The 19,413-nt window shown below is 37.4% G+C and overlaps 2 protein-coding genes across 8 annotated transcripts in view; one reads left to right on the top strand and one right to left on the bottom strand.

Annotated features, from left to right (window-relative positions):
• The window catches only part of SAMD3 (sterile alpha motif domain containing 3), a 45,336-nt gene extending 42,189 nt beyond the window's left edge, over nt 1-3,147 (top strand). The window contains exon 11 of the mRNA XM_017656241.3: nt 20-3,147. Coding sequence (XP_017511730.2) covers nt 20-304 — 285 coding nt within the window. The 3' untranslated portion in view covers nt 305-3,147. The remainder of the gene's footprint in view (nt 1-19) is intronic.
• Nucleotides 3,148-3,874: 727 nt separating this feature from the next.
• The window catches only part of L3MBTL3 (L3MBTL histone methyl-lysine binding protein 3), a 106,303-nt gene continuing 90,764 nt past the window's right edge, over nt 3,875-19,413 (bottom strand). For all 7 annotated transcript variants that reach the window (XM_017656233.3, XM_073219604.1, XM_036994034.2 and 4 more), the window contains 4 exons: nt 18,626-18,705; nt 8,760-8,929; nt 8,478-8,540; nt 3,875-4,744 (listed from right to left, as the gene is read on the bottom strand). In XM_017656233.3, the coding sequence (XP_017511722.1) occupies nt 4,601-4,744; nt 8,478-8,540; nt 8,760-8,929; nt 18,626-18,705 (457 nt within the window). In that variant the 3' untranslated portion in view covers nt 3,875-4,600. The remainder of the gene's footprint in view (nt 4,745-8,477; nt 8,541-8,759; nt 8,930-18,625; nt 18,706-19,413) is intronic.

Below are 19,413 nucleotides of genomic sequence, written 5' to 3'. Positions count from 1 at the left end.
CTCTACTATTTTTTTCCAGGTGCAAGTGTCCACACCCGTGTTAGAAGTTAAGAATCCTTTCAACATCGATGACTGTGAATTTTCTTTGTATTTAGAAAAAGAGAGGCTCGCAATGGTGGAGGACTGTGTTACAGCCATGGCTGCCCTCCTAGCTGCCTTTCCTGTATTTGGGATTGAGTGTCCAAGAAGACTATCCCAAACCCTCAACTTCCTGGACACACTGATTTTTGATATGCACAGTCCCTGTTTTCCTTGTATGAAAGAAAAGGAAAAGGAAGTTGGGTTTCAACACCTCGCCACTTAATATTATATCAGAACTGACCCCTGGGACAACTGAAACTTTGTAAACAATTGTTTTGATTTAGGGTCATAGAGATAGGTATTAGAAAATCATCTTGTCTCAAAGATGCAAATGAATTTCCATGCCTTCTATCTTTATACTTAAATTCTTTGTGGAATTCTGTAATAAAATACTACTCAATTAAAGAGCTGTTTATTTTGATTTGCTTCTAAGAAATCCCATGGTTCAGATTACATGAACAAGGATGCATTGCTATTTAAAAGACACCACACTTCAGATTTACTCAAATCCTTCAGAATAGGGTATGCATGACCTTGCACTTAACCCACAGTACCCACTTTGAAAGACTTCATGCCCAGCAGCTGCACATTTGTGGCTATGGGCCGCCTCTTTGGCCTGTACATTGTTTGGAACCATTTTGAACTTGGACATTTTAAGAAGATGCGCATACTCCTCAGTTCTTTCTCCCAGCTGACCTGCCTGGTTCCAGATGTTTTGTTCCCATCAGTCATGTTTGCTGAGAGCAGGGGCTGCTTCATTCCTGGTCTCCACTCTGCCAGCCGACCTAGCTGGCAGATACTGACCATCTGGGAGCTGTGTTGTACCCCCTGCCCCTCTCCCTTGAGATGCACTGATGCACCTGGTTCCTGTCTCCCCACGTGGCCTCTCATTTCCCTGGCCTTGCCTTCAGCTGTCTGGGTCTGCTCTGGTTGCCACTCGGGCTGGTTTGCATCTTTAGTACACCCTGGCTTTCACTCCCAGGTCCACTTGTTATACGTATTTGTAAAGTGGGCTAAAGAAAAACAATGCGTTTTTTCAAATTGTCCAAAATTTCCAAAATATTTTCCAGTATGTTTACTGAAAAAAATCCACGTATGTTAGTGAATCCCCACAGTTCAAACCCATGTGGTTCAACAGTCAACCGTACTGCAAAATACTTATTCCATAACCTTTTTCTAAGGACTGTTCATTATGATGCTTAAGTCAGTGAGATAGAAGAAAATGAAGGATCAGCTGCCCATCTCTGCAATATATATTCACTACAAAGACAGGACTGGACAGGAAGAGTAATTCGGAGTGTGTCATTTGCATAAACCAAGTCCTTATTCCGCAGTTCCCATTTTCCTTCCTTTCCCTAGCATGTGCCTTTAGTTCCTTACAAACTTGTCTTTATTTCCCCCAATTATTCCCTACTTCCCCATTTTTGGTTTCACAGTCTTATTTCTCCTCCCAAATGAATCTACCAAGTTCTCAAAGATTCTTCCCCTCGGGAGTAACACACAGTCTCTATGGCTGAAGCTGAATCAAGGTCTCTCTCTATTCCTTTAGAGCAGAGCAGAGATCAGGCACAGAGCTGCAGGGAAACTGGTGGTTTGGCTCCAAAAAAGACAACAGCATGAGCTGCCCACGAGGGCAGAACCACATATACTTTCTTCCAAGGGCACAGCTGTCCTCAGGGCCCAGCATGGCCCTGCCGCTTGTAAAATACATTGCTTGACTAACATAACCCACATGACATAATTTTCTTTGGAGGCTGAGTCCACTGAATCTGGAAGATGCAAAACAGCAGCCTGGGGCCAACCTATAGGCAGGTCTCATTTGACTTGCATAGTGTTTGTAATTTTTAAAATGCCTTCAGATGGGAAGGTGCTATCAGTTCCACATGCCCTATCCTTCTCTCTTGTCTTACTCAAGCCTGCTTCTCTCATTTCAGGGACCTCCCTGTCATCACAGCTCCCAGTTTCCACTGTGAGAACTTAAGACTATTTCCCAAAGATGAAATGGTGAAAAGGTTTCTCTTCCTTGAGGTATACTGTCCTACCCTAAGGATGCTTAATGCCTTACCTCTTACTATATAAACATGCTGCCTGGGAAGAGTAAAAGTTTTCAGTGACACTTAAAAGTCTCTTAAAATGTGATACATATCTATAATGGGATACTACTTAGCCATAAAAAGGAATGAAATCTTGCCATCAGGATAAAATGGATGGACCTACAGGGTGTTATGCTAAGTAAGTCAGACAAAGACAAATACCATATGATTTCACTTACATGTGGGATCTAAAACACAAGACAAATGAACAAGAAAAGCAAGCAGAGAAATAAGACTCACAGAACTGGCAGCTTGTTGCAGGGGAGAAGGGAATGAAGAGTTACAAACTTCCAGTTGTAAAATAAGTCATAGGGATGAAAGGTATAGCATAGGGAATATAGTCAATAATACTGTAATAACTTTGGGTGGTGACAGATGCTATACTTCAGTGGTAAGCATACTGTAATGTGTAGAACCATCAAATCACTGTGTTGTACACTTGATACTAATATAATATTGAATGTCAACTACTCCTCAATAAAAAAATTAAAAAAAACTGAAGAGCAAAATTCTCTTTTGTTATAATACATGCTTTAAATCAGAAAGGAAAAAATCCCCAATGGGTGTGAAGCCTGCTTGACCTCACAACATAATTTTTGAAAAAATAATTTTGTCATTCACCCCATCTGGGACATAGTTTGACAAACAATTCTGAATCTATTAACAGTCTGATTACATAGCCAGCTAATGCCCATGTGTTTGATACTGCTCCTGCTCTCATCCACCCCTATTTAATAAGCTTTCTTAAAAACCATACTTGTGTTACAAAGTATCTGCAATTCAGATTTTATTTCATTCACATCAGGTATAACAAATGCAACTTGAAAGTACAATTTCTGAACAAAACATAAAAAAGGAAAAAAAAAACCAACAATGAAAAACTTTAGCAGATTCATGCAAAGAAATGAATGGGACACTGCAGATGTCACAGGCCTTGTTTTACCTTGAATTATAACAAGTGCCAAGGCTGCTAATTAAGTCCTATATCAGAAGAAATGAGAGCAACTAAGGAGAGAGGTGTAACTTTCCCCAGAATTCAGACAGCATGCTTCAAGTTTACTTATGACTTTTAAAATAGTCCTTAATAAATGTCCAATCCTAGAATTAGAAATTTCATTCAAAGGTTAATAAAATAATTTACCTTTTGTGATGGAAATGCATTCTTGCAAAAGAAACACTACCACCTATCTGTTTAAAGACAATCAAGGGCTGTCATTTAAAGTGCATCTGCATGCTCAGATAGTGAGGCGAACAGTTCCACGGAGAAAGGAATTTCTCCCAAATGGAGGTTCTTGAATAATTCCTTTGGAAGTTGATTCTCCGATCAGTGAGCATTTATAATCTTTGTGTCAACTGGTGCTGCTTACTCGCTTATACCCTTGGCTTTTCAATAAAACCTACACACTCTCTTTTCAGTCTACCATGAAGAAAACCTTTGGATTTGGAGGACACTGCAAGATCTGAGACAGAGCTCTTTATGGATTAGTGTTTTCTAATGACAGATCAAGTCTTTTACCTCTGAAAAGCACCACAATTATTTCAATGACAATTAGAAAGAAGCTCAAGATAATCTCACAAATAGTTCTAGATTTTTACAAACACTGCCTCAGATAAACTGCATATTCTTTGATACCACTGGACACTTGCAAACACATAAGGCACCATGATGTATGAGATTGATGCCATTCAGATACATCACCTAATTTATTCATATATTTTATTTTTCAATTTCATTTATATACACATTTTTGGTAATTATAGTAAAGATGCTGGTGAAAAGTAATTTGCTTAACATTCATAATACGTGCAAAAGTAAAAACACTGATATAAAGAAAAGTAATCTTTACAACTATTCAGCCCCAACAAATTTATGACAAGCAGTTAGGCAATATCATGACTTGCAAAGTTATACTTAGCATAATGTTGCAATTCAAAATATGGCACAGAATTAACAATACAGGTAAGAGTCCCATGGGCTAAACTTAGCCAGGTTTTGACAAATTTGGTTTAAGTTGAAGTTTGATTATATAAAAAGGTTCCTGAAAGTATTGAAAAAGAAACAGTGTACATGAAAGAGAATTCAACAATGTTTACAAAATGCCAAAAGTTCTTACTCTGACCCCCCCATAGCCATAAATAATTAATGAAGTCCCCCCTTCCCCCCACCCCAGCCTCAAAAAGATTTACAAAGATAAATTTAGCTCATTGAACAGAACCTAAAGAGGACTGCTGTTAGTGCCTGGGGTTAAAAGCTCAAGCACTCATAAGAATTCATATATATTGTCTCTTGAGGAATATAAATAATCTGGTAGCATTGCTCTTTTGAGTTCTGGAGACTTCTTACTTGGGAGTTATACTGTCCTTGTGCTTTGAATAAAACATTAGCTTTAAAGCAGAAAGCTGATGGTATTCAAAATGTACTGTCTTCAAAGTTCATTGTGAGAGTTCTTCTCTGCAGCTTTGAACATCAGGATAGAATTGAAAATTTTGAGAGCAGGGCCCAACTTAATGCTCATGATTTTAACAATGTCTGTTTGGGTCATAAGCAGAAATGCTTCTCCATCAATTTGCTAAAATGGGAAGAAAAGAATAAATATTGTGAATTAGTTGCATGTAGTGTGGGAAATGCTCAAGGCTAAATTAATCTGCTGTCTCTATACTGCAAATTAATACCACTCTAAATTCTATAAACAGTTTACTAAATGAAGGGTGATATAATTAAGTAGTTGTTTCTTAAGATTTTTCTCTTTTCTGTAAAAATAAAAAACCTATAAATCTAAATAGTCTATACACTTAATCAGTAAGAATTAGACTAACCTTATACAACTTCAAGTAACAATTATGTGGAATACGTTTTCGCTAATTTTCAGCAAGGAAACATCCTGCTGTCACATAAACCAGAAGAAAAGACATTCCAATGTTAATTTTCAAGTGTAAGACAAGTGTCAGCTCTGAGTTCTGTTCTATTGTTTTTTGGAGTCTTTTGCTCTGGTCTCCTGTGCTTGTCTGATGAAGGCTCTCTAGTAAGGCGAGGCCAAGCAGAGGCAGGTCTATGAACACTCCGCTCAACCAAGGCACATCTTACTAGAATGACCAGTCTGACAGAAGTCTTCTAAGTCATTAATGAAAGTGTCAACTAACACACCAGTTCCCGGGGAGCTCCCTATAAGAACTGAATGGTTTATTATAACCTTGAGACTATTGAGTGTAAGAGTTGAACCTGACAGATAGCCAATGAAGAGGAACATTCAGAAAATAGAGGCTAGGATCTTAACATTAAGAGTAGGATGAGCAGAAGTGATGGAAATTATTACTGTTAAGGTTAAGGTTACCCTGGAAAGAAAAACCTCATCTTCAGGCCAGTACCTAATAGTGTAGTATGCACAGGCTGCGCTGATGTGTGGCCATAAGGTTAAGCCTCAACTGGATGGAAGTTAACTCAAGAAAGTACTATCTAAAAACAGTGGTCACTGCAGTGTGATACTGGGTTTATTTTTTGTTTGGTTTGTAATGCATAGAAACTGTTCTAACTCCCAGAGATTTAAGTATTTGGGTAAAGGCCCAAAACTCTAAAGGATGGTTTGGAATTCGGGGTTCTCGCCTTTCATTTCATTACCCTTTCCACTCATGGTTCTTTTCCAATGTTTTAACTTTGCGAATCACAGCAACAAGCTTTTTGAATGTCTTTCTCAGAGTGTAAAGGTGTGAACATATTCACTCAATAAAAACCTATTAAACATCTATTATACTCCAGACACTCTCTTTGTGCCTGGACATACAGAAGAGAATTAAACAGATACTTCAATCATAAGTAAACAAGCAAAAATTCCTTGTGGAGTTTACATTCTAGTAGTGGGAGACAGAATAGACTAAAAGCAAAAATCCTAATAAGCAAATTAATTAGGAATTAGTGAATACTAAAAAATTCTAAAAGGTGATTGTGCTATGAAAAAACAGCTGGTTGGGCAGATGGCTGGGCAGTGGAGGAGGGACGGAGGAGTGGTGTCAATCTGAAGCAAGACTAAGTGAGAAGGTGGCTTCTGGACAGAGGGGTAAGCCATGTGACATCTGGAGGAAGAACATTCCAGGCGGAGGGCAGAGCCAGAGCATGCGTGAACAATCCGAGGGATGGCAAGGAGAGTGTGGAACATGTAAGCAAGGGCAGAGTAGACAGAAGTCAGAGGTGAGAGGGGTAATGGGCTGTCAGATAGTGGGCCCTCGTAAGGCTTTTGGCTTTTACTCTGATTTACCGTTGGAAGCATGTGAATGGAGGAGGGACATGATTTGACTTATGTTTTAGCAGAATCACTCTGTGCTGGGAACAGATTGCAGAGGAGCAAAAAAAAGAAGCAGGGAGACTGGTTAAGAGATATTTCAAATCTGGGTGTCAGATGATGCTGGCTCAGACCAGACCAGAGTGGTAGCGGTGGAGGAAGACAGGTAGTCAGAATCCTTGCAAGTTTTTAAAACACACCCAATAGGATCTTCAACAGATTAGATGTGGAGTGTGTAAGAGAAAGAGCTGTCAAGGATGGGTTCAAATGACAGCCCATCCTAACACCTGTACTTTACCCCTTCTAATGATGACTTACAAGACTTTAGTTAGATCTGTTATATGGCTTATTTCTAGAACTTAAAACAACACCTGCTGACCTTGTGAGACATTTGAGAGAAAGCTGCGTTTTGCTATCTCCACAACAATCTTTACATGGAGTAACATATATATGGTAGGAATTTAACAAGAGTTTATAGGATGAATGAATAAAAGAATGGGTGGATATACGAATGATACATGTGGACAGAGAACATTCACTATCTCACCCCTCACAAAAAGGATCTGGCTTTGAGGATATCTGGTGCCCAAAGAGTCTCTCCAAAGATAATACACCATAAAGAAAAAAACTTTTATTCAAAGAAATAATATAGCATTTGAATTTGAACCTTGAACTAAATAACAGAGCAAATCCACATGGATTATCTAGATATTAACAGAATAAAAAACAGAATTTATAAAATAGATGTACTGATAAGTTTTTTACTAAAGATGTTTCACCATTTTTAAGTTAATAACTAACACATTTTCAAAGAAAGAACAACAGCCTTTCAGGGAGGCTGAGTCTGTTCAGGGATCAAAAATTAACTGAGAGTGGTCCGTAAGACACTCAGGAGCTAGGGAAAGGAGCTGAACATCTGAATAATTGCCAATCCACTAAATCAACTAGAAAGATGAAACATTTCTGAAATAAGAACATAAATCAGAAAAAGGATGTTGAAGAGTCATATCTCTGTGTGCTTTAACAGGCACCCATCTAAAGCATAAATGTTGTCTAACAGAATAACCAATTTCATGGCCGGCAGCCATCCTGAGACTCGAGGCTCTTCAGTGAAAGTGGACGATTCTTAACAGTGAGGCTAAACAGGCACAAACAAGTCATCACCCTGGACAGCAGATGTGGGAAAAAGCCTCTGAGATTACTTAGTCTTCTTTCTACCTTCCAGTAGCCAAGATCAGAGTGATACTTGACTGTTCTGCTTAGCGGAGCTGACAGGCAAATGGCCTGGTTTTAGAGGTCTCTAGAGACGTCTCCTGCTGTGCTCAAATAGCATTACTCCTAGTGTAGTTAGAGGCTGAATTCCTTTTAGTTCTGATGCTCAGTATAGGTGGTAACATTATTAATCACACCTTATATTGAAGCTTTGGCCATACAGATGAACAGGCAGTTGAAAACAATAAAATAATCTTCCAATGGCTGATTTTAATGAACATAATGTTCATTATAACACATAATGTTGAGTTATTATAAACATTACTGACAATTATGTAAGATCTAAGGGACTGTTGCAGCAATAATGGTAACAGTATTTATTATAAGCATCAAATAAAGTTAATCCTTGTGTTAAAATGATGTCTGAAAATAAAATAATCAGAATTAATTTCACTTTATTAAAAATAAAATGTTACTATTTCATTCTTTGGTTTCTTTCTATACCATACATGCATTGTATTAAGTTTGTGTTTAGGGAATACAGTCAATAATGTGTTTTATTTTTTTTTAATAATGAGCCTATACTGCTGTGGGGCATCATAAAATGGTACAAACATTTCCTTTGCATCTAATTTATACAAAGACTTTTTTATACAACTGATTCATGCTGCTTGTTACACAACTCTGCATTGGTGTTATCAGTTTCAATACAACTCATTTCTTCCCTCCTCTACCAATTCAAAATATTTCACCATTCATTCCATTTCGGTGCTTTGATCCTATTAAGTAACATACTGCAATTTAGTGCAACACTTACTTCATCTTTAAATACCTTTCCATGTTCTTCACACCCAGGCAAGCTTTGTATGAATTCTGATACCTGTCAAAAATAAGATAAAAAACCTAGTTTAAAAAAAGAAGTCAGAATCTAAATGCTACAGGTTCAAAATATTTAACCTATTATGTTTCAGCTGTTTCTCTCAGTCTAAAGTCTTCTCTTTCTGAAAAAATGACTAACCCCCACACACATTCACTGTGTTCACTCTTAAACCAGGACTGCTCTCTCTACTCCCTGGCAGACAGAGAAAGTGAGATATACCTCATCTGTGCTCCATTTGGAAACTTTACTGGCAGGGATTCCGGCTACGGTTGGAAGGAGTTTGCTTTGCTGCTCCCAGCGCAAAGGCAGACATGGAATTGGGGACTTGAAGGACAGAAAGACAGCCGACCGACGCTGTGCCTGCTGTATGCCAGGCTCTTCCCGGGCACCTGAGTGATTTAAACAAATGGGAAATCACTCTCTGGAAAGCCCCCAAAAAAGCCCCAAATGCCATGCGTCTCCTCCAAATAATGAGTTGGGAAGGTCAATTAAAACATTGGTTCTTTTCAACATTTTAGCAATTGAATAATTGCACTCTTCTTTATCTTTACAGAAGGGTACCTTAAGAAACAACCTGTAAATTCAACTTACACCTTTGCTACATCACCCACTATTGAAGACATGTGTCACTGGGCATTCGATGTTGTCTCTTTAATGCTTCAGATAGAAATTTGCCCCCGAGCTTTGGTGGCAAGGAAAATAACTCCCACCTTAAGAAACTGTATTTGTTTCCCTTCCAGCTTTGGATGCCCTAAAGGTAGCAGCCAAGTTGTACACTCAAGTCCAGCCACTGTGTTTACCCTGCAGTTACTGTATCTGTTCTCTCCTTTTATCTCTGCCCTAGTTTGTCCTTTCAGTTTCTATTTCCTAAGCACACCTAGACTTTTAAAACAGCCAACTTAATTTCTTTTGGAGGATATAAAATTATTACAATTAAAATAAAACAGCAGAAAGACAGATGCTTGTGTCCTTTTTCATTTGTGGACATCAAAATTAAAACACAGAACATTCTATTTATCTTCTAGATCTTCTGAATCCAAGCCTAGTTTACTGCTGCTCTCCTAAGATTTTTTTTAGAAACGATTTTATATCCTTGAGACTCTTTAGAGTTTTTCAATCATTATCTCCTTAAGATCCTTCAGAACAGAAATCTCTTCTGGAAGCTACTTACTCAAAGCTCATCAGAAGAAAGTCACCACCCCCAAAACACACAAACCAGCTCAGCTACAGCAGTACTTCAATTCTGCCACACATCTTTGCCAGATGGTCACCTAAGTTTGGGTTTTTTATCTCTGAGTATTTAAACATTTTTTTCCTTCAAGAGTAAGATTTACAGAAAGGTACACAAATCATAAGTGTACAAAACTCCTAGAATTTTCACAAAGTGAGCACATCCATGTAACCAACACCCAGATTAAGAAACAGAACAGGGCAACATACCCCAAGTCTCCCTGTGTCCCCTCCAATCACACCCCACCCAGCAAGGGTAACCACTCTGCTGACTTCCAACACCACAGATTCTTTAACCTACTTCTGAATTCTATTTAGATGAAAACTTTGGTGTCTGGCTTCTTTCTCTCAATAGCACATTTGTGAGATTCATCCACATTGCTGTATATGATTGTAGCTCGCCTGCTCCTTGCGGTGTGGCTTTCTGAGTATTCCATGACTGATTTAGAATGGATGGGTATTTGAGTTGTTTTTAATTTTTGGCTACTAGCAACAGTGCTGCTATGCACATTCTTGTACATGTCTTTTCTTGAACATATGTATCTATTTCTGCTGCACATATACTGCAGAGTGAAACTCTGAGGCTACACTGTTTGTGTACATTAAGCTTCAGCAAATTCTGCTCATTTTCCAAAAACAGCTGTGTAATATGCATCTGCTAACAGTGTAAGAGTGTTACCAGTGCTTCACTTTCTCACCAACATGTGGTATTACCTTTTTCATTTTAATCAATTTGATGGATGTGTCATGGTATCACACTGTGGTTACAAGTGCATTTGTCTGATGACTAAGGAAGTTGACAATGTTTTCCTATGCTTATTGGCCATCAGGAGAACTTCTTTTGTGAAGTCGTAAGTTTTATGCCCACTTCTTCCCCTGGGTCACCTTGTCTTCTTCTTCCTTAACTGATCTGTACAAGTTACCCATATATACTCTGGGTGGAGATCTTTTGTTGAAGTATCACAAACATCTATTCCCACTCCGTGTATTCCTTTTTACTCTCAATAGGTTCTTTTAATAAACACAAGTTCCACTATGGTTAGTGCTTTGAACATCTACTGAAGAAATCTTTGCTTACCCTGAAAACAACTTCATTTAAGTGAATGTGCATTTGATTCTTTGAATCACATAGAAACATGAGTTCAGGTTTTTACTTTAATATGTGATATAGACTAAAATACATGCAAATAGACTTTGGCTTAAAGTAAGTTGCCTTAGTGCTAAGAGTAAGGAAGAGTGGGTTTGAATGTGCACAATGTGCTTCAGAAAACAGTCTTTTGCTCTGGAAGACACTTTTGCTACAATCATTTCACTAGAGTCTTATTTCTCACCACCTTCCTCTCAAACTATTTACCTGCATGAAAAATAATACTTTTTAGGAATTTTTCTGTATTTTTTTAAGTTTCCTGAAATGAAAATTTATCAAAGGTTTATATATCAAACTCTCTTCTTCCCCACCCATGTGGTTTCAGGTTTGGGGCTTCCTTTCAAAGTTCTGCAGTTCTACTCAATTCCCTACCATGGGAGGTAGAACCGACCATGGGAGGTAGTGATTTCCAGATCTAGTTCTTACTAATCCCTGCTAAGGTAAAATATTGTCAGAAGAAACTTTTTGCTTTGTCTAGACACTGCCTAGATGACTTGTAATTTTTAAGGCTGTTAGGGATGTGTATTTCTGGTATATCCTGCGGAAGAGAAGGAAAGAGGAACAGGGGAAGGAGCACTCTCAACAAAAATAGGAGACTGATTCTTTGAAATTTAGGAAGGTATGACGATCAGTGCCACCCCTGTCCCCAGTAAAAAGCAATGGCTTTTTGTGGTATTTTTTCTTTCTTCAAAAAATGTTTTTATTCTAGTTTGCTTAAAATAGAAATAAATTAGGACAGGAATGCTTAAGCAAAAATGTAGGTAAAAATATTTTAGGCTAAGAATGACTAAAATTACTATAGAGTGGGAATTTTAATTCTTTCTGATTCTTGATCCAACAATTAATTTTATTTGTAGAACTGAAGGTATCACACTCAAAAGTGGCAAGACAAGAATTAAGAAACCTTATAGTATATTAAAATAAGAGACAGCACAATGCAGAGAAAAATAATATTATGTTTATGAATCAATACATTCAGACCAATATTCAATCAAATAATCACAAATTATTCTTAAAATAAAACATTTTTTTTTTTAGTGAAGCATGTATGAAAGAGACAGACAGACAGAGACAATGAGACCTGGTCATGTTGAAATGGCATAAGGATCAGAATGTTTTAGTAGAACAGAAATTAAAAAATAAGATTTCTTATGCCACATTTGAAGGATGAAATCTATGCAGAAGTCAAATCAGGAACAGCTGAAAAGCAGTTCCTAGTCTTAGAATATAGTACCACAAAGGTGCCTGGCCCTACAAAGCCATGAGATGCTACATAGCACAGGTACTGTACTGTTAGGAGCTCTTACATTCAAATTTCAAACCCTCACTCGCTGTACAGGACCAGCTCCTGCAAATGCCCTCAGGGTCAGCAGGATGCTCTGCACTGATCAGACTGCACCTTTCAGTGAGACAGAAGACATTTCCCATTATATCATCATCACACTAAAGTAAGACAAAACACTCAAAGTCTGAAGAAGCAGTTGGCAAAAGTCTTTCCTCTCACCTCCAACAGGTTCCCTGTGCATTATTATCCTTCGACTCAGTAGGTCCCAGGCCAGAAATTCATCTTAAGGAACTAATTAAGCATGAATGCTAATAATCATCTATTAAGAAAGTAACTGTAGAGGTTCTTTGCTAGGTACATAATTATACCCAGAATGAAGATTGCATGTCCCCGCAGCTAGTAGATGGGGCCATATGACTTAATGGGATACACGCAGAAAAGGTATTTGCAATGTCTTGGAAGCTCCGTGCCCAGCACCACTCCCTCACCCTAACCTTCCTCCCAACTGGGTAGAATACTATTGAATGGCTAGCCCTCCAGAACCATCTCTGACCAAGATATGGCTGCAAGGCAGCATAACAAGACAGATGGAACATGATTTCTAGATCCCGCTGAGTACCATTAAATCCTGGAGCACCTATCTCTGAACTTCCCCTGAGAGGGAACTAAACTGCTCTTACCTTACATAAGTCACTAACATGTGTTCTGTGTCACACACATACACACAAACCTAATCCTAATCACTAAGGTTTTTTTTTACTACAATAGTGTTTATAACAGTGAAAGATAGAAAACTACTATCCTAGGTAGCCAAAGGAGATTGGTTCAGTAAATGATGTATATTCAACCCTAGGGGGAATAGTTAATATTATCTTGCAGTTATCAAGATATATGACAACAGTTGCAATATTATATACTTAAAAAACTAAAGGTTATAAAGTAATTTGTATAGCACTTCAGATACGAAAAGTAAAAAAAAAAAAAATAGGTACCAAAATTCAGAAAATGGTACCTTAGAAAATAAAAATACAGGTAATTTTGATCTTCTTTTTAATTCCTTATATTTGTTAATTATTTTTTAACAAGTATGTATTATTTTAATAAAAAAAGTTAAATAAAACCAGAATCTGAAATTAAATAAACTATTATTACTCAAAGATAGTAATGAAATATGCAAGTCTCACTTTGGTGACTAGGAAAATTTAATGCATTTTTGGAAATTATTATTAAAACATCATCAATTTTTGGGCTTCCTTAATATCAGAAGCAAGAAATGTTAGGTGGGAGCAGTGTAAAGAGAATTAACTTTGTGGATCTATAGATGGTTTCACTATTTTATCTCTCTAGACAATTATCAAATGAGGAATATTTTTCTTCTGTTAATAATTGAAAACAGGAGGGAAAAAGGTCTGCCTTTACTATTTATGATTTTTATTTATTATATGGAAATTGTTCATTTGGCAATTATTTATTCAGCACTTAAAAATGTATCAGTAACTATGGACACAGCATATTATCAATACAGCAGCACATCCTTGCAGACTTGTAGAAATTTGCATATACAATCATGTTGCTCAATCTCAATACAGGTATTAAAATTCTTGCTTTGGCTTAGGGTAGGAACGAGTGATGCAGAAGATGAACCCTCAAAAAGACATTTCTGATACAGGTGACCCTGAAAGAAATATCCTCCAATGTTTCATGTAAAAGCAAGACAATAAATCTTCAGTATAGGGAACACCAGCTGAATCAAACATGTCTCCTAGTAGAAAAAGATGTCCTCACCACCACAGCGCATGAGAACCTTCTTCCTATAGGTCTGTTCTCACGAGGGCTCAGCAAAACCACTGCGTGGGAGGCCGACCAAGCAGGGCCCGTTCAGAGGAAAGAGAACGACTCATTACGCTCCCTGCTACCTGCAGACTCAATTCCACTCGGCTTCTTACTTTCAAGTCCGAACAGTCCAAATCAACAAACTACAGCATTGCGTTCCACTGACTTCTTGTCCTGCCTCATTCCCATCCCTTTACGCCAGTGACAAACGTGAGACAACAAACTCCAACTGCTTTGTTTCATTATAGTTTCAAAACAATGCAGGATAGCTATCCCTAAAGTGAGGCAATGTCCGCTGGACAGGCCTGAAGCCGCGCTGTGAGACTGGGATCATCTGGGTCTCTTGCCTCCGAATACAAAGTATAGGGTCACAGTCAAGAGGGTAAGTTTGAATCTGATAAACCTAGATTCAAATCCCTGCTCTGCTGCTCACTAGCTCTATTACCCTGGCTAAATCAGTGTAACAGGATTGTTATAAGCATTGCTTGATATTTTTAAAATGCTTATTCTAGTGTCTGACATATAGTAAAGATCGGCAAATGACAGAAATTATTCCTGTCTTGGAAGGAAGGCGTATCACTGTGGACTGGGTTGGATATAAAAAGGCAAAAATGAAAAGGAGTCAATAATTCTTTCAGGCTAATATTCCATGAGTCTGTGAAATACACTCAATGTGAAAGGAAAAAAATAAAGCCAGAAAAAAATGGGATTAATCTGTCAATCAATTTTTTTTAATGTAGTTACTAACTAGTGACTAAATATAAAAGGATGAACAATAACAGTGATTGAGTGAAATAAATGGATCACAGCATCAACAAACGGAGATAAATTAGCTCCAAGATACTAAATTCAGGAATGAAAGATATTTGAGGATCACTTCAAGGTTAATAACCAAAATAACAAACCAAGTGCTACGGAGGCAAAAAGGAAGTCTGATTTTTCCAGCAAGGATCTAGCATGTTACAAAATGGAATTCAACTCATTCTGCTTATCAGCCACCCTTGAGACAGAAAGAGGGAGAGAAAACAAAACTGTATTTTTTCCAGGAATACAAGAGCTTAAATTTGAAGGCCAACATATAAAATCCTTCATTGATGGGCCTCTGACAATGGTGGCAATGAGTTATTTTATCTTTGAGGGAAAGGAGATAGAAGCAAAAAAAAAGAAAGAAAAAAGTGATCATACAATGTTTGTATTTAGTAAAAATTCACCAAGGTCAAATTCAGTCGCATGGTGGGTATCATTAAAAAAAAAAGGCTCATGATTATAAGATTTTAGGTTAGGAAAGAAAATAGAGGAGAAACCATCTCAACGACAACACAGGTTTATGGAGATAAACCAACAAAGGACTGAAGCTCCCACCCGCTTACAGGCTGGAGTAGGTATGGGGCAGAGGGAGAAGGTATTTTCTGAGGTGGGAAATTTTGCGGTTACTGTTGCTAGGGGTTGCTAGGGAGGTAACTTTTGAAGTTCTGCTGAGAGGGGCCACGTAGGAAATTTCTTTCTTCACAAAATGGAGACGGTGTTAAGATGGCAAACCTCATGCTAACCATGATTATATATATCTTGGATGGAATTAAACTGAATTAACTGGAGAATGGTGGGAGGATATCTTTTTAGAGGGAAGGTTCTTAAAAAATCAATTTGCTCCAAAACTCCAAATGAAATAGTTCTCGTGGGTCTACTGAGTCTTAAATCTTGCTGGCATTGTGAAGAAATTTAAGATGACTTGTCAGCGCCCTCTATTAATAACCAGTGCACAAACCGCAAGGGGCTTTCTCTCCTATGCCCTATATCACCTCCCACCAGGCTAGATTTGGAGAAGGTTGCTTCCACCCCTGGGGGAGTGGAAATGTGAATGAGCACTGGAAAAGACCAGCTGGGCTCAAGGATGCACCCAGAGTGGAGCACATCTACCAGGCCTTCAGGCTCAGGTTAGAAAGGGGTTCTACCAGCAGCCCTACCAGAGTGCTGAGGGGTGAGTGTTCTTCACAGGGGACCTGGGGAAACCTCTCTCCAAGTGAAAACAGAAAACCATCACCACAAGGCCTCTGATAAAAAGTTCTTTAGAACATCGATAGAGGAGGACTGATTTGTTGACAGAAGAGTTTCATGGTTTTGGTAATAAGGCACAATGGGAGGTGACCTCTACAAAACAAAAACAGTCTATGTAAAGAAAACAAGCCACTGTTGGAAATTAAAGGAATACTGTTACATTTCATGTAAAGGCAGGTAATAGTAGACTGGACAGAGCAAGAGGCTGCGTGAGGTATTTCAACTTGAGAAATATGTCTAGAACAGTAGTAAAATACTTCCACACTGGTTGGTAATAGTTACTCTCCCTGCTCCCCACACAGTCAGGCCCTTGAAGGACGTCCCTATGATCAGCAACTAAGTGTATGTACAGCACAGATCTTCCAAAACTGCTTGAGCACTAAGACCAGTGTTTATTTTAACTGTTCTGTGCAACTAGTCTGAAAAAACTTTCAAAATGGTAAAGAAAATCTCGAGCTCAGAAAGGAGTTAAATGAAAGTTAACAATCATAACATAATTTCACTACAGATAAAATTAGTTTTACAAAATGTTTCAAAAAATTTGAAAATGAAGGAAAAGTATCAAACTCATGGATAAATCTGGAGGCTAAAACTGGATGAGATATTAATAGGCAAATCTCACTTTGGAACATATGTGCAAAAATTCTCAAGGCAACTTATTTTATGAGGCTCACTGCCACTAATAAAAAATAAAACTAAGTAAAATATGCATATTGAACTATAGGATTTCTAGGTGAGAAAAATAATTAAGAGTTATATATAAATCCTATCAGTTTCTTTGGAAAGAATAATAAAACAAAAACTCAGGTGATTCAAATCAAGAAAAATAGGACCCAAAATATACAAAGTTTGAAAAGACACAAGACTATCACAAAAAAAGAGAACACCATACATATTGTATGTTAACAAACCTGAAATTCCCCAATAAATAGACTGGTTTCAGAAAAAAATTATCAAAATCTGTTCAGCAAATCAAATGAAAAGTTAAACAGATCACCAAATTAGAAAAAACTGAAAAGGTCATCAAATTATTAGTCCCCGAAATTCAGAGTTTAGAATATTTTATTATAATCTATCTGAATTTGCAATGATCAGATAATTCCATGCAACAGACACTTACTCCACACTACCACTACTAGTACTACCACCACCACTACCACCACTATTACCACTAATACCACAACCATTAGTACTACCAATGCCACTACTACTAGTACTACCACTAGCAGCTAATACTTCAGCTACTGATACTTTTAACCCTCATGATAACCCAATGGTGTGGGTACTATTCCTCCATCAATTTTAACAAAAGGAAAGAAACTAAGGCAAAGAGAAGGTAGATACTTTGTCCAGAGCAGCCATGCAGCTAGAGGTGGTGGAGCTGAGAATGAAGTCTGTTCTCCTAACCACTAGTCACAAAGAAAAGCTGAAACCTTTGTCTATAAACCTTATATCCTGATGACAAAACCTTCCTAAATTACATGTTTTCCTTCCTTTCTAAGTGACCAGAAATGCTTCAGCTAAGCAATTCTTGCACAGCACTTAAGTATGTGCCAGGCACCGTTCTAAGCAAGTTACAAATGTCACTGCAATTAATCCTTATGACAACACTGGGAGTAAGTCATATCTCCATCCTTCTGAACAGATGAGTTAACAGAAGCACTGGGAGGTGCTCAAATGTCCCAGATCACACAGCTAGCTGGTGTCAGAGCAGGAATTCAAACCTTGGTCATCTGTAGGGTTTGTATATGGTGGTACATAAAACACCCTAAAACATGCTTAATACAGCAGAGAATATATCTTTTAGATTAATCGTAAATCATTGCTTTTTGAAATGAGATGTGGAAATCAAAGCATCACTCACGGAATAGGTTATTACAGATAAAGAGTCACTAGGTGCCATTCTCAAATCTTATATATAGTCTAAACCAGAAAATGCACATGAAAAGTGAAGTCCCTGGGGACAATCATGATCAGGTCAACATTTTCTTTTAAAAACAAATAATTATATAGCTATGTGTAAATTATAAACACAATCCATACTATGACTAACAGTCATTACGACTTCATTGCTTAAACCACTGTAATGTCATTTTAGCAAAGATTTAAGACAAATTACTTTCTCCAGGGCAGCTTAAAACATTGTTCAAGTGGTTTTCTTTTCATTTTCTGGTATTAGATTAAGACCCTATTAATTCTATTTGGGTTTCAGTACACATTCTGAGGTAAGTTTTAAACATAGGAAACAAATGACATCAATAATACCAAAGAAAATGTATGCCAAGGACCAAACAGAATGAATGCGTCACCCAAACTTTATATATATTGTACAGGTAAGTGAAACTCACAGATGAACCCAGATCATTATGAATTATAAACTTATCCTGACAATAAACTTTTTTTTGCCTGCAATAATGGTACAAACCAACCATATAAAGTTTATCTTTATAAAAGTGATTGCTATATTCCAGTTAAGTTTTGATTATTGAGTATTAATAGTAATATCTGCCAAATATATGAGATTATTATGACTACCTCTGGTTTCATGTGACATCCTCATGTCGCTTTCTGTTCTCTCTTCAAAGTCTTCTTTCACATCATCAGCATGCTGGTCTCTGAGAAAAATAAGCATTAAAATATTCTGTAATGAAAGTGTTTTGAAAAATGGTTCAGCACTGCAACCCAGTAACTTTTTATTAATTTAAAAGCAAATGCTACCACTAAAATATTAGAAAGGATCTTTCATTCTATTAAGAAGCAGTTAATACCAATAGCATCTATACATGCCATTTTTCTCCTTAGTAATTTTCCTTTACTGTTCAGAAAGATTTTAAAGCTTAGAGTGGTATTAAGGTTAACTATTCTGGAAAATAGAGCTATTGAGTAACTTAACTTCAGATTGGGGCATGTATTCATGAGGATTTTCATGTATTCATGAGGATTTTCATTTGTACTGTTTGGTAAGACCACAATTTAAGGACTGAAAATGCTCTGAAAGTCCATACTATTTAATCAAGTCACTATATACTATTCAGCTCTGAGATTTGGGATTGAGGCTGAGATTGGCTCAGGGGAATCAAATTGAATTCTAGAAAGCTTTTGCTGGCTTAATCAGGTCAGATCCATAGGCTAAACTGATAACACCCCTTTCTGACCAGGAATGACCTAATGCCAACATAAACATGTTGAGGATGCTCTAAAATGGAATGCACCCATTACAGTCTTAATTCAGAGCTTTACTCTTAAGTCAGGGACAAAAATGGCTTTTAAGGGAATAGGCACAGGCTACTTATATTTTCTTTAAAGATAAATTTCAGGGATTT

Source organism: Manis javanica, chromosome 13 (genome assembly GCF_040802235.1).
Source record: "Manis javanica isolate MJ-LG chromosome 13, MJ_LKY, whole genome shotgun sequence".
NCBI lineage: Eukaryota > Metazoa > Chordata > Mammalia > Pholidota > Manidae > Manis > Manis javanica.
The sequence above is the reverse complement of the archived record's forward strand: the minus strand, read 5'-3'. Positions and strand labels throughout refer to the sequence as shown.